The sequence below is a fragment of the Pholis gunnellus genome (assembly GCF_910591455.1).
Source record: "Pholis gunnellus genome assembly, chromosome: 3".
NCBI lineage: Eukaryota > Metazoa > Chordata > Actinopteri > Perciformes > Pholidae > Pholis > Pholis gunnellus.
Window position 1 is genome coordinate 14,945,753 of NC_136529.1, and position 15,473 is coordinate 14,961,225.

Genomic DNA, 15,473 nt, shown 5'->3' on the forward strand with positions numbered 1-15,473 from the left:
GTTCCAGAAGAAATACCAATAGTATCCATTTTTATTTCCTATATCAAGATACCAGGTAGGTAATGTAAATGTTTTTAAAACCAGGCTGCAAATAGAAAGTATTTCACCATCTATCTTGTGTATCATCAGTTAAGACAACATAAAATGGAAAGAAACATTCTCCCTGAGCAACTTTTAATGGACTCCGGTTATTTTTAATCAAAACTACAAAGTTGCTTTATTCAAACAAACACAAATACCAGTCTTTGTATTCCCAAGCAGTCACTGCACTGCAGGAAAAAAAGCTCAGACATTCCTGATGTGACATTTCATCAACTACATCACAACTGATGAACTCATCCAAGTAGGGGAGAGAATTGTGGCTCCTGAGACACTGCCACCTTTGAAACTGTCCTTTCAAGGGTCAGGAAGAATAACAAAGTTAGATTTAACCCAATTTTCATCATGCTGAAGAAAGCGTGAATCATTTGCATCAGAGGAGGAGGAAGCTCCAGACCAGACTAACTCCTCAGTCCATCTCGACAATAACAGGGAGCCCAATTTCAAGATCCCTCGACCCGGAATTTTGCAGTTCTCTGCGAATCTCTGAAGAGATCGGAGGGTGTGTTTGAATCTTGATCAGCTCCAGCAGTGCCGTCTTCTGTTCGGAAGCCAGGTCAGCCTTGTAGCGCTGAGCCATGGTGAGTAAACTCTGATGCCACAGCACAGGAAGCACACGTTTTTCACTGCGGAAGGACAGGAAGTGGGCCACCAAGGCATCTAGGACACGGAAAGGCAGGGCGTATTTCTTGTCAAGCAAGAGGCGCAGGAAAATGCTGTTGGCGCCGTTGTACTCCATCTCTGCCAACTTAAGCATCGCAGCGCTGAAAGACAAGAACAATTTTGCATGTTATGCAACCTCCCATTGTTATGCAATCTTAACTGTACTTCTCTTGCCAAAAGGACACCTGGCTGAATCCTACATATAACGATGAGACGCTGACATCTGTCTGCAGGTGTGTGTGTATCAGTGAGGAATCATTACCTGGAGTGGAGCACAGGGATGGAGCACTTTGTGAGTATGCTTCCGATGATGATGGCTTCCCTCAGAGTACATGTCCCAGACTCACACAGAGGAATCAGTATACCTGTGTGACAGAAGAAGCAAAATACATCAAAAGGGTATTCCGGTACTTACACAACCGCAGATGCAGCAGAGGCAGTGATACACCTGACTTTTACTCCTCAGTTAAGATGGTTAAAGCTCCAAAAACACTGGATCTACACATTTAAATAATGCAAGAAAAAAGCATCTTCAGTTTTGCCTTCTTCACATCATATGGGAGGGATGGCAGAGATGGGAATGATTCCCTTGTTTATGACTTGGGAGCATTAACACCATCCGAGAACTCAGGATTGTTGTATGATTAACAGAATCAGCCATGTTAAAGTTAACTATAGCCTTTAAATTGGGATTTATTTACATTGACGACTGACTTTGACCGATGTAAAGTCATCCATGTTTGTTATATTCTTAGGTATTTTCATACTTTGGCAGACTGCCCCTTTAAAATAAACCTTTATTCTAACAGCTGTTGGTTTAGTAATTAAGTATCTAAACTATTTTGATTCAAAAGCACACAGTCAATATTGACACTTATGGACAGGCCTGTAGAATGTGTTTAATAACTGAAACAGACTAATTTGGATATAGGTGACAAAGGTTAACCAAACAAAAAAAAGATGTTGGCAGTTTATACTATATTGCACACAGCATATTAAACTTAATACGGTATAACTGTGTGCTTTAAGTTTGCTTTCATGTTTGTTCACATGATACACTAAATCCTATTTGAAAATATATATATTTTTAAAAACAATGATTATTTCAGAGTGCAGTGATCACATGGAAAAACCTAAAAATGAACTCCAGTATTGAGTTCCATTAATCACATATTAAATGTATTCAGTCGCTCCAATAATAGAATAGTTAATGGGAAAAGCCAGTCACTTGTGGTCAGTTCTCTCACTCACTGTGTGACAAACAGTTCAGTGTATTTGTGAGCAACACTGCCACTTAGTGGAGTTGTCTCATACTGGTGTTTCTTTAAATATGGGTCATGGAACGTTTGGGGGACAAAAGTCACATTAAGCTGGGACAGTTTGTAAACAGTAAGTTCACAAAAGGATTAAAGAAAAACAATCATTGGCCAAACGAATGCTCGACATATAAGGATAATTTGAGTTTGTTCATGTCTGAGCTTCCAGAACCGATGGTGTTATTTACCCTGTGGACACGAATCTAAACTAATCCTCTGTGAGCGTCCTCTGAATAAAAGTTCTAAATTTAGAGCTGGAATTAAAAACGTGACACATCCCAGAAAGCTTGCATTTCCTTCTTTTGCAACAAGCTGTCAAATCCTCTCTTTCATTCCTCACTTTACCACTTTTTATTTTCAAAAGGTCAGATGTGACTACAGCTTAGCTCAGCATTCACTGGGGATTTGATGAAACAATAACTAGTGATGCCTAACATGATGGCTACACTTTACAGGTCTGCAGGGCACATCAGTAACTATTTTACTTCAACACTATTTGGATTTTACTCTCAGCCTGCACTTTGCTAAATAACAAATGTATTCACCATCCAAATTTAGAATTTTGATAACAACTAGAAGAGTCCTTAACAAATTGTTAAAAACACTTTGCAGCTTTTAGGCACTTTCACTTTTCTGTTGATGAATAATCAAGCTGGACGTAATCAGAATTCCCCCCCACGACTGGGAGATGCTTAAAACAGGTTACATAAAGAGAATCAGGGTCAGAGAAACACATTAACCAGCATAACCTGTAAACCTGATTGTGGACTAAGATACTTTTCAGAGTCAGGAGTGATGTTGAGTGTGATCAGAGAGGACAGCTCAACAATGCTTTGAACCTGGAGTCAACTTAACAAACATGAGATTAATATCTATAAGGGCTGCAACTAATTATTCTAATCATCATCTATTCATCTTTCTCGTTTCATTGATTTACCATTTGGTCTATAAAACATTAGGAACTGTGTTATATATGTCTATTATAATATCTTAAAACCATGTCATCAAGCATCTTGTTTTATCCTTTCCAAAACAAAGATATCAAGTTTATTGTCATGTCGGACAAGTATGCAAATTCTCATATTTAAGAAGCTGGTGCCAAAAAGTGGCGGCATGTTTGCTAGACAAATAGAAATTGTTGAAAAATAGTTTTAATTTTCGGTTCCACAATCCACAATTGTTGCAGCTCTAATGTCAATCTCTTCTCGCTCTGAAAAAATACAAAATGAAAACCATCCATTTAAAATGGTCTCACCTTTAAACCATGCTCCTGGTTTGAACAAGGCCTTCTTCAGAGCACTGTAGAGATGGAAGTTGAGTCGCTTGTACTCTGCGATATCATCCCGTACTCGGGGCAGCAGCACCAAGTTGTAAAACCTCTGAGCCATTCGCTCTTTCAGATTGGACGAGAAGATCCTACAACAAAGGCATGGAGAAAAACTCTTCATTGTACCTTGTTGAAATACCTGCAGTAAATGAGATAACCTGCTCAGCGTACAGCCAAAAACAAACCATCTGGGGACTCACCTTGTTGCTTGGTACATGGCAGCTGCTGTCCAGGTCTCAGGGTCGGTCAAATAAAGAACCTGCTCCCAGTTTGAAAGTGCTGGGACTATTTTAAAAGCCTTTGGCAATTTACCGCTGCGATATTTAGACAGAACCTGAAGCAAAAGAACAGAAATGTAAACTATCGTTTAAATGCTTACTAGGAGGTCTTTACACTTACAATCAGGCACTAAAAACACTTTCTTCCCTTGAAGTCGACGGATGTAACTCACCTTATTGACACCTTTGTACACTTCTATCACCCTCGGGTCAAGTTGGGGCATTGGACGCCCCGACGCCTCCGACATCACTGTCCCCACCTCAGTCTGCTTCTCTGTAATCTTCTCCATGATGATATCAGCTAAGGTCCGTCTACGAAGAACACAAAGAGAAAACACAGCGAAGCATTAAAAGCAAGAACTGAGCTCTTGTTGCGCTTCATTCAAATTCAAACTCAACAGGTAAGTTTCAAAATAAAGCCGGGATTATGTTGCATCTTGCCTCATTGGAGGGTTTTTATTCATGAACATCTCCATGGCCTTCTCGTCGTCGGCGTCAACGACGATTTCGGTGTCACACACCACATCGCCGTCGTCGTCAGCACCCGCCGATCCCAGTGCTGGCCACTCCTCATCGGAGTCTGCATCCTGGGTGTCAGGCCCTAATATGTTATGACAAGACAAAGATGGTCAATAAGATTACACGGTACTGTTTAAGATACACACTCCATAGTGAAGTGAAGTCGATCATCTGAAGGAGCTTTACACGATCAAACAAGTTCAACATGTTCACTATACTTGTGTCAAAGTTCTTCCTTTGATCAAATATTCCTGATTTATTTATGTTTCCTTCCCCACTTCCAGATGGTATATATTTGTACTTCTGTATAATTAATGTTGAACATGTAAAACTACAAATTACTCACAAACGTGAACTTTCACATGAACTTAAAATTGTGCTTAAATGTAAGACATTATAGAGCAGATAAGTCCTGACACAGAAGACTCCATCCAAATATCTCTCAATCTAATGGCTTTCATGTAAAACAACTTCATAGACTTTCAATAACATGGCTGCAGTTCATATTGAGGAGGACAGACCTCCGACATTACCGAGAACAGTGACTGGTGTCTTCTTCTTCTCTGGTGCCAGGCCATATTCGCTCTGAAGCTCATCTTGCTGAATTCGTGCCTGTTGTAAGATCTTCCGAGACAGACGCTCGTCTACGTAGTTGTCCTCGTCTTCCGCCCGGCTATCCCTGCTCTTCACCCGGCCTTGGGCTCGCATCGTGTCCGCCTGCATGATCTGGTCAGCCAGCGCCATCGTCGTCGCTCCTCCGCTCGTCTCTCCTCCGCCTTTGGATTTTGATTTTTTCACTTTGGGCATCGTTGTGGTTTGATAGAAGATGTAGCGATACGATCAGTGTGTTTGGTTGGCATGTGCTATGGAGCTACCCGAGGTCTAGAATTAACAAGTACTGTAAACAGTCGCTTTATCAACACGTGCGGATGTCCATTGCAGAGGGGAAGTGACGTAGTGTGCGTCGCGTAAAGTCGAAACCGAGCAGGATTTTAGAGTCCTGTTTGATGTTTTTGTTGGTGTTAAACTATTTTATTGTCCATGATTTGTGAATATCCAGCATAATCAATTATTACGGATGTTTCGTGTCTGTTTAACATTTGAAATACTCTGATTTAACTAGCGGAAGACTCATGTTTCACCCGGAAGTACTCAAACGACGACCAAGAAAACAAAACATCAATGGGGGTCACTTGGTGAGATGATTGCTTTATGTTTTAGCTACATTTAAAATGTTAACAATGTTTGGAAAACAATGTCATTATTGTACATACCGCATCTTCATTATCTCGCCTCAACCATCGCACGTGTTTTTGCGCTTCATCGATCACTTTCATTCACGCGATGCTCTGCTCATCTTTCTCACGTCTCAATCGTACTTGGCTTCTCAGTCCTTACTTACAGAACCTGTCTTTCCTAACTTGACGTGGCGCTTGTGTTTGTTCTGCAGTGTGTGTCAGGTGCCTGTGACGGAGGGGAAGAGCGTGCAGCAGACAGTGGACGTCCTGCACAAGAAACTGGAGCAGCTGGGTGCTGTGAAGCAGGGCAGCTTCTGTGTAGACTGTGAGACATACCATGCAACAGGAAACGTCAGCGGTAATATTCAATTCTGTAACTTTTCTAATCGTTCTGATATATATATTTGGACATTAGCAGGCAGTAAATCCTGATTTTTAGTCCATGATATTGCTCCCAAAATCCCGAGTCCTACATTTCCCACATAGTGTCATTCTTTAGACCTTCAATCATCAACTTGTAACTCAAACCTTTCCGTTATGAAAACAGTCAAATTGCATTGTGCTTAATTAAAAGTATCTCACAAAGTGAACACATTTAGTTATCAATACTTCAAAACAGTAGAGTACTTGAGTGAATAAAGTTCTTTACTTGACACCTCTGACTGTCAGTCTTGCCCGTCTGTTACAGGTCAGCCCACCAAGCTCTTATACATGATGCACAACTCTGAAACTCCGCTGAGCTGCATGGGTCTGTTTGAAGGCGGACCCTGCCTGATAGCCGACGCAAACTTTGACGTTCTCATGGTGAAGCTAAAAACTCACTTTCAAAATGCCAAGGGGCACAAGGTGGAGTGTCGTGGTTCTAGATACCGTTACTGTGACTTCTTGATAAAAGTGGGTACTGTGACAATGAGCTCCAGTGCCAGAGGGATATCAGTAGAGGTATGTAGTTAAATGAATATAAGTGAGAGTGGAAACATGACTTTTTTTTCCCCCACTGTGGCTGCATTAACTCTTTGTGTTTCTCCAGGTGGAGTACTGTCCTTGCGTAGTTCCAGGAGACTGCTGGAACCTCACGAAGGAGTTCATGCAATCCTTTCTTGGCCCCAGCGTCCCCGAACTGCCGTCTGTGTTTGCTGCCAAGCCTGAAGGACTCTTCGCACCATCAGACTGCGTGGACACCATGACTCAGTACCTGGAGTTGTTCAACAAACTTCGTAAAATGCAAGTTCCAGGAAGCAACGTGCGTTGAGTTTTCAGTGGCATCGGAGAAAACCTTTTTTTATGTTTGTATTAATGTTGCTTTAACTCTGGTCCTGTGGGTCAGCATGTTATCCAGGCGTTTTACAAAGTCTGTTTTTTTATTTCCATTTCTGGAGCCTCAACATTGTAATAAACCTTTATATTTGATAAAACATCTTGCATGAAAGAGACTTAATGGAGAACAGGAGCTAGAATATGTGTTTTGGTTGTAACCTCTTCTAGAGAGACAGTTTTAGCTGAAAGTAATAGAACAGATAATTGTGAGTTTTTCTTAGTAGATTTCCTGTTGTGGGTGTTGGCTAAAGGCTTATGTTTGATTAGTTAATAAGGCTTTGGACAGAAAAAAAACTAATTGATGTATGCACAAGGATGTCTGTTCATCTGTGCCGAGACCTGCAGATTTCAGTTAAATTATGTTTATTCAATAGACCTTTTAATTTGAGATTTTGACTTGTTTAAATAAAATACAGGAAACATGAATGAGGTCTCTGTTCAGTTTTAATTTCTTATTAGGCCGTACTAGTGATCAGTATGCACAATACAGAGGTGTTACTAATAACGTTAACATTGGAAGGTTTGCAGGGAAGAAGGTATAAATAAATGAATGAAAAGCAGGAGGACTTCCATGGTGCTTCTACAAAGTACGGTATAATGTGTGTAAAAGTTTATACAATGTTGAAAAATTATATTTTCTAATATCAGAATGGGGGTATTACAATTAGTCAGTAAAAAAACTACAATACATTGTGGGAAAGATGACTTTCCACCCAGTGCATTATTATTATTATTTTTTTTTATTTATTTTTTTGCAGTATTTTTGCAAAGTCTTGTGCTGGATTAGTATTTAGCACCATGCCGTTTCATCCAGTGTTAACTTAAATCTAAAGAGGCCCTAAATCTAGATGTAGTCCCTTCCACGTGATGACTACAACACCACATTCGGCTAATACTGTGCTTAAAAGTTACACATCCAATGATGCATTTGATCAGATTAGCACAAACCAGCTGACACATGGCCGACCATGGGTCTTTCGAGGTCAGGGGCTCAGTGGTCTTCGGTGAGCCCGACGTGCGGTCTGGCCTCCGTTATTGTTCCATGTGGCACCGGTGGGTGGACGGACGGTCCATTCTGCTGCCTGTTGTTCAGCCTTTCCGCCAATGAGAGCCCGGTTGCCGCTCAGTCCCAGTCCAATGAGAGCGGCGGGGTCTGGGGCTCGGATCGAGAGTTGGGTTGTTCAATCTGCGAGGAGGACAACAACCAGCTCCGAGTGTACCGGATGGATGGATGTTGGCGATGGTAACGTTACCCCAGCTTTTCCGTTAATCAGATGTTGCAAAAATGTAGTAACGAACACAGACGGGGCCCGGTGGTAATGTACACCCCATTAACCGGCTATCTGTGGTGAAAGTCACCGGGGAGTTTTTTTTTAAACGGTTAACGGCGCAGTTCGCTAGCGAGCTAAGCCGTGCCGTGTTAACACTTAGTTACCGTTAGTGAACGTTAGCGACCAACAACAACCGTTAGGTTAACTTCGATTGTCCTCCGCAAAAACGCGTTAGCCGCGTAGCTAACGGTAGCTACTATGGCAAGCTAAGAACATAAATGTTAGCTACTTGGCACAAAGCGAATCATGTGTGTTTTAACAAAGTACATAATTATAATAGACAGCAGAAGGAGTAGGCGACGCTAAGCTTCTGCAGGAGCTTCCGTGGCTAGCGGTTAGCAGCGTAAGCTAACTTATGGCTGGCTGAGCTGCCTCCGACCAACAAAGTTATTGGATGTTCCTGGAGAGTGGCTCTCTTGACTGCTCTTTGTTCTGGCTCAACATGGTGATGGTGGGATAGCTTAGCATGGCGATAAGAGCCAACCACACTGATCCTGGCGACAGGCTTTAAAAACACGGGACGGATGCATTCGGGATATTGTAACATTTTGGTGAATATCGGCGTCACATTAATAGACGCTTCCAATAAGCACAACACACAACATAGCACGATGTAGTTGTATGCGGCCAACTATAAACCAGTTGCACCAAGTTAACGGTGTCTTTTCAATAAAAATAGTAGTTTTAAAGTATTGGATGGTTTCCACAAAAGCAAGAAGAATGGTGTCGTACAGCGCAGATAACGACGAGGTAGATAATTACATGGATTCACCACATAACTGGAATGGACAGACAGACATCCTCCTTTATGTCAACATTTCTGCCTCAAAGTTTGGCCGTGTAGGATCTTTAAATAATGTCTCTATGAAAAAGCACAATCATTTGTGTATTTATTATAACAAATAACATTACAAATACTGTATTTACACCATAACAACCATACTCTTGTTTTCATTCCAACAGTTCTCAATGATCTGTACTAATAATCATAGGGAACGTGAGGTTAAGTTTTATTTGTATAGCCCAATATTACTTACAATGTCTCAATGGGCGTTACAGGCCCTCATATGGAGCCCAAGCTCTCCGTGAAGTCAAGAAATAAAACCCGTGAGCACATAAGAGAAGACAGGCCTTGTATGAAACCGTCTGTTCCATGTCTCTCATTCATTCAGTGGTTTTTACGCATTGTGGTAATCTTGTTTAGCATAGCACCACAACATCCGTCAAACTGTGACACCCCATTTTGTGAAGCAGTTTTGCAGTCACGGTCATTTCTCAGGATCTGATATTGTTTTCTTGATAAGTTGTTCAAACGTTTTGACAGGCGTTGTAAACACAAACCATTTGATGTGTTCACGATTGCAAATTATCTATAATTATTCCACGCTAGCGGATACTAGTGTGTGTTTTTGAATACTCTTACATGCTGGGTGTCCTTGAAGTGGAAAGATAGTTGTTTGGTGACCTGTCTTCTCACAAAATGCCTTATTTGTTGTTTGTAAATTTGATATTTATGAAATCTTCCTAGATTTGATGCATCGTCTCATTATTTCTCACGCAACTATTCACTATTAACTTAATTTCCTCCCTGTTTCTCAGAATGTTCTCGTTGATGACGGTGGTGATGGTGGACATGGGTGATCAATCCGATCATTGCCGTTGAGTTCTCTGCAGATGTTGTGATGTATTATCCCAAACCCGATCAAGCAAACTACTTTTACAGTAAGTAACTTTATGTACAGCACAATGCGTGTATGCTTATTCAGTGAATGATTCAGACTGGATACGTGTTTCTCAGTCCTTTCACTGGATTGCACAAGCAGATCTTAATCTTTCATTTTTTCCCCCTGTAAATCTCGCCTCAGAATGAGGTGCTGCTTGGTTCCAGGACGTGTGTCCTTTCACTGAGGCCACATGTGTATCGGGAGAGATGGATCGTTGTAAGCACGTGGGACGCCTTCGTCTGGGCCAAGACCATTCAATCCTCAATCCGCAAAAATGGCACTGTGTGGACTGCAGCACCACCGATTCAGTGTGGGCCTGCCTCAAGTGCTCCCACGTGGCCTGCGGACGCTTCATGGAGGAGCACTCGCTCAAACACTTTCAGGAGTCACAGCACCCACTGGCTATGGAGGTGCGTGAGCTGGATGTGTTCTGTTTTGCCTGTGGAGACTATGTGCTCAATGATAATGCAGAGGGAGACCTCAAACTCCTCAGAGGGGCCCTCTCCACCGTTCGCAGCCCAGGTAGACGCTCACTGCGCTCCTCATCTGGGGGAGAGTGCACCTCCTGGGTCGGGGAAGGAGGGCCACAGCCCGCCATGCAGCTGGCCTCGCGTCACAGGAGGAAAGCACTCCTAGGGAAGATGCTTCGGATGTGGATCGGTAAACATCAAGAGCTGCAGAATCAGCGCGAAGAGAAACTCGAGGAAGCTAGAAGACAAAAAAAAGAGGTGAAAAGGCGACTCATGGAAGAGCTCGGCAATGTCCCTCCCAGAAAGAGTGCGAGGCTTCTTACTCAGGCGCCACGTTCGACTATCGCACTCATTCCTCGCAAATTCCGCGACCCTCCGGAACGCCTACCTCCTCCTCCTCCCAAGAAGCCCTCCCTTCTCACCCTGTCCCGTAAGGCTCCTCAGAACGGCAGAGCTGCTAAACTGAGGAGGTACTACTCCACACACGCGGTAACCCGCCGGAGACTCGCTCCAGGTGTCACTGGTCTGCGCAATTTGGGGAACACATGTTACATGAACTCAATATTGCAAGTGCTGAGCCACCTGCAGAAATTCAGGGAGTGTTTTCTCACTTTGGACCTGTGTGAGACCGAGGAGCTGCTGGCCAAGACCAATAACTCCCAGGAGACGAAGGGTGTGACGGGAGGTGTAGTCAGCAGTGGTAACACCGCGCTGTCAGGGTGCCCTCTCGGACGCATGGGGGAACCAGGCAGTTGGAATTTGGCCCCGGGCAAAAAGGAAAGCGCCCCGCCTTCCCCGCAGGCTTCGGAGTTGGTCCAGCCCAAGGAGCCTCGCTGCTCCACCCGCCAGCAAATGTCTCTGTGCCATGAGTTACATACACTTTTCAGGGTCATGTGGTCAGGCCGGTGGTCTTTAGTGTCTCCATTCGCCATGCTGCACTCTGTGTGGAACCTCATCCCGGCCTTCCGTGGCTACGACCAGCAGGACGCCCAGGAGTTCTTGTGCGAGCTGCTGGACAAGGTGCAGCAGGAGCTGGACACAGAGGGGTCCAAACGCAGGATAGTCATCCCCATCACAAAGAGGAAACTGTCCAAGCAAGTGCTAAAGGTTCTCAACACCATCTTTCATGGGCAGCTCCTCAGCCAGGTGAGACATGAGATATGTGCCCCTATAAACACTTTATAGTACGACTACCAAAGCTTTAAACTCACACAGTAGAGGTCATTTTAAAAGAATAAACAACATATGACAGTGTAATTACCAAATAATGTGTTCCACAGTGATGTATTGGCTGATGATATTCTTTATTTTTCTGTCCCTACAACAATAATCAACTGCAAGACATTCTATTACTCAGACATTTTGTGATATCTTTTTTTTTTCATCTCATGGTATTGTTTTCAGAGATGCAATTAATTTTAGACTTAAGACTGTGTGTCATCAACTAACATCCCCACTTACCTGTTTCTCTTCCCGCTGTGTGTGTGTGTGTGTGTGTGTGTTTTAGGTGACGTGTCTGTCCTGTAAGCACAAGTCTAACACAGTTGAGCCATTCTGGGATTTGTCTTTGGAGTTTCCCGAGCGATACCACAGCATAGACAAAGGCTCGGGCGCTACAGCGTACCAGCGCAGCTGCACCCTCACCGAGATGCTGTCCAAGTTTACGGAAATGGAGGCTCTCGAAGGCAGCATCTATGCCTGCAACCACTGCAACAGTTAGTACCGTTTTTATTTTCGTATCTGTTAAGATTTGCCCTCTACAGCTGGAGTTTGATAATTGTGAATTAATTCAGGATGCCTGCCCACAATTTAACATTCGATTTTTAAACCTGATTCAGTCTTTTTAAGCCTTTCATATGAATTAAAAATACATGTCTAACAAACCTTGTTAATAATGATGTGTGCCACAAACTTATGCAAACATCCTTCCATCACTAAAGACTATTGGACTTTGAGTGCAGGATTTACTGCCCAGAGAGATTTGGTTTGAATGATATGAATTTAAATTAGAAAAACTGACTTTTAAATAACTACATGTACAAAATGGTTTTATAAAAATTAATTCAGTTTTGAGTGAGAGGCAGCGGACAATGACTCATAGGATGAGTGAGGAGTGTTAACTGCTGACAGCCGTGGAGAAGGCAGTGACTTGAAAACTACACAAAATATGTATTTTGTTTGCTGCCAAAGTCTGATATGTTGTATCAACGTGTGTCAACTCTGCACTCAAACAAAGCCTCATATCAGTGATGGTCATTTGAATTGATAGGGGATTAATTTACCAGTTCATTGTGTCGTGTTTTGTCAGAAAGAAGACGGAAATCATCCCACAAACCCTTAGTTCTGTCAGAGGCTCGAAAGCAGCTTCTGATCTACCGTTTACCTCAGGTTCTACGGCTGCACCTCAAACGCTTCAGGTAAGCTTCTCTACCGGCTGCTTATTCTAATGTTTACTGTTAAATGTCTTAAAAACAGCTTTGAGAAAACCAAGGCGGGTTCATTGCTGGCTGTTTTACGAGCGCTTCGGTACATTTGTGTTCATCGTGGTGCCTGTGAGGCTGACTAGTCCCCGTTGTTTGGCAGATGGTCTGGGCGGAACCATAGGGAGAAAATCGGCGTCCACGTGGCCTTCGACCAGGTTCTGAACATCAAACCATACTGCTGCACAGGCTCAGGTCACTCTGTCCACAGAGGAGGCTACACCTACGATCTGTCTGCTGTTGTTATGCATCACGGGAAAGGCTTTGGCTCAGGGCACTACACCGCATACTGCTACAATACAGAAGGAGGTGAGGAAGAGGCCGGACTTGATTCAGATCAAACTATGACGTCCTGTGGTTCTGTTGGTAACCTCTTTTTCTCTTTGTATCTTCAGGTTTCTGGGTCCACTGTAATGACTCTGAGATGAAGGTCTGCAGTGTGGAGGAAGTGTGCAACACTCAGGCCTATATCCTCTTCTACACCCAGAGGTCTGCCTAGGTACCTCTTGCTGTGATGTCGACCTGTTTTTGGCAACTTAAGGCTGCATTTATGAAAACGTTTTCCCGGATTTCATTTCAATTTAAATGTTCTAATGGGTGGCTTTGGATTTTGTTTGTAGAAATCAGAAAACCTTTTCATAAATGAGGCCACGGCTTCCTTTGGCCTGTGGGACCAGCATATCGGTTAATGGCCCGAAGGCTGTGGGAGCAGGTCCGACTCTGTCCTGCTGAACACCACGTTGTGTGTCCGTGTTTCTAAATGCGGTCGGGCTCATGTCTGTTGAGTCTGGAGCCAATCAGGCGCTCCCCTGAAACAGCATTTCACATTTAACGGCCACATGGATTCTGGATTTTAGAGCATTTCTATCACAATCGTGTCGTTAATGTGCTTTTTAAATAACCGTACATTTGATAGCCAATGCACTAAATATTATAAGAGGTACTTCTTTCAACATCATTGTGTAGTTCCACTGGAATTAAATGAATCTAGTGACTAAAGTCCAGACTCCGTGTCGCCTCCTGTTCAGCTTTTTTAGTTATGGTGAAATGTCAAGTCATGGAAACTTTTACTGCTCATCCCTGTGTCGTTTGTACTTCATCGTGTCCTCTCCTCAATTGTACTGCTGTGACTGGATACTGTGTCTGAGGATCAAGGCCTTTGGCCTGCGCTCTCAAGTGAACAGGAATAGTTTTTAGTTTATTTTGTAGTTATTCTGTGTTTCACTTTCATTGAAAACACTCGATGAGTGATGGAAAGCTGCACTTTTGAGGAGGGGCTACTACGGTTGGGCCTATTTTTGTGATTGTTCATCTTTACGCTCCTGTATCTTGTTTAAATGGCAGCTCCCCCTGTGGTGTAACGGTTAGGTAGTCTGAGCCCGGGTCAGAGACACTGCTCCTGTGTTTTAACTGCAGGAGAAACGAGTGAACGGCCAGACTGCGATACAGAAGAATGTGTTGGGGGCACCCATTTTGAGTTGAGCACCTGAAAGCAATATATTGTACATCTTGCATCTTGACAGGAAATTAAGATAAAATCAGGAATTCTTCTGCTTGTTATACAATGTTTTTTTTCTACTCTGCTGTTTCTATCAAGGTCCTTAGAATTTGCTAGGTAATCAAGAAAGAGCTGTTGTGTTTGATAGGAGTCAAACGCAAAATACATTTGTGAACTCTATGTAAAAGTTGGAACAATCTAATGACGATGAATGTCTTACTTTTCAGTGGTCAGGTGTGGCCATGCCACCGGCTCGGATCCCTTTGAGTTCTGTCTTGTACTGTAAGAATACCTGTCCTAAATGTAATGGTCATATGGGTTTTACCAGACGGTGATTATTAAAAAGACAAAACTAATTTCAAACGATTCTTGGTTTGTGTTCATTTTTAGAGCGAATGTTGTCTTCAGCGCGACCATTTGTCTAAATTAAAAGATGGAGGAGGGTTCATTCAGGTCATGAGCATGTTGTACGTCGCTTCACTAGCTTAGCCATCATAATGTCTGCAACATCTATGTTGACGGCATTAAAGGAGGAAACGTACATGTTCAGTGAATATTAATAAATGTCACAGCATCATAACAGATACAGTGAAGTGGAACTGAGTGAATCAGAGGATTAGCAGATGGATACACGGATGATCTGAAATCTGTTAATTCTGCTTCTCTAATGCCTCCTTAAAGATGTGAAACCTAGAATTACTGTAATCTGGTTCAGAAATACGATGGGAGGTCATTAAATGTAAATAATCTCTGAAGATTATCCTGAATTCATTTGAAATCATATAAATCAAACATCTCACGATTTTATTCATAACTTCTGAACTATGAGACTGCTATTGTCTTTAAAGCCAGACTGTAACTTTGAAGAGAAGAAATATCACTTTCTTCCTCTTACAATTGAAAAGTCTTCATTAGATTATAATGCGCTGTTCATTTGATTAAACATGCTGCTGAATCACTTTAGCAGGCTAATGTTAGCTAATGTTATCAAACTTAAGGTACATTTTGCATCACTTCACTGACCGCTGGTCTCTGCTTTTGTTCTAACAGTTTAGCATTTTAGCTGAATGCTAATTTAACTGTACTGCTGTATCAGCTGTGCTACTTAAAGCAACACTTGTTTGTATTTCAAAGAGCACTTCACCCCATAGTGGATCAACACTGTCTAATAATACACCTTTCATCAAGGCTTTACAAGTTATATCCAATGGCT

General features: G+C 42.6%; 3 protein-coding genes across 4 annotated transcripts; 2 read left to right on the forward strand and 1 right to left on the reverse strand.

Annotated features, from left to right (window-relative positions):
• Positions 1-89: 89 nt before the first annotated feature.
• bysl (bystin-like) lies at positions 90-5,518 on the reverse strand. 2 transcript variants are annotated; one of them, XM_079186102.1, is made up of 8 exons: positions 5,477-5,518; positions 4,736-4,978; positions 4,125-4,284; positions 3,857-3,995; positions 3,606-3,739; positions 3,334-3,494; positions 1,025-1,127; positions 90-863 (listed from the first exon to the last, which is right to left on the reverse strand). In XM_079186102.1, the coding sequence occupies exons 2-8, from the start codon at positions 4,944-4,946 to the stop codon at positions 509-511; spliced, it is 1,263 nt and encodes a 420-aa protein (XP_079042228.1). In that variant the 5' UTR covers positions 4,947-4,978; positions 5,477-5,518; the 3' UTR covers positions 90-508. The 2 variants fall into 2 exon arrangements, with proteins under 2 accessions (XP_079042228.1, XP_079042227.1); XM_079186101.1 differs by lacking the exon at positions 5,477-5,518 and having other exon boundaries at positions 4,736-5,148.
• On the forward strand, positions 5,256-7,174 carry med20 (mediator complex subunit 20). Its single transcript, XM_079186103.1, has 4 exons — positions 5,256-5,398; positions 5,653-5,798; positions 6,129-6,382; positions 6,471-7,174. Exons 1-4 carry the CDS (start codon positions 5,385-5,387, stop codon positions 6,690-6,692), a joined length of 636 nt encoding a protein of 211 aa, XP_079042229.1. The 5' UTR covers positions 5,256-5,384; the 3' UTR covers positions 6,693-7,174.
• Positions 7,175-7,867: 693 nt separating this feature from the next.
• On the forward strand, positions 7,868-14,615 carry usp49 (ubiquitin specific peptidase 49). Its single transcript, XM_079183634.1, has 7 exons — positions 7,868-8,000; positions 9,688-9,810; positions 9,954-11,428; positions 11,790-11,997; positions 12,591-12,699; positions 12,866-13,071; positions 13,158-14,615. The coding sequence occupies exons 3-7, from the start codon at positions 10,019-10,021 to the stop codon at positions 13,259-13,261; spliced, it is 2,037 nt and encodes a 678-aa protein (XP_079039760.1). The 5' UTR covers positions 7,868-8,000; positions 9,688-9,810; positions 9,954-10,018; the 3' UTR covers positions 13,262-14,615.
• The last annotated feature ends 858 nt before the right edge of the window (positions 14,616-15,473 follow it).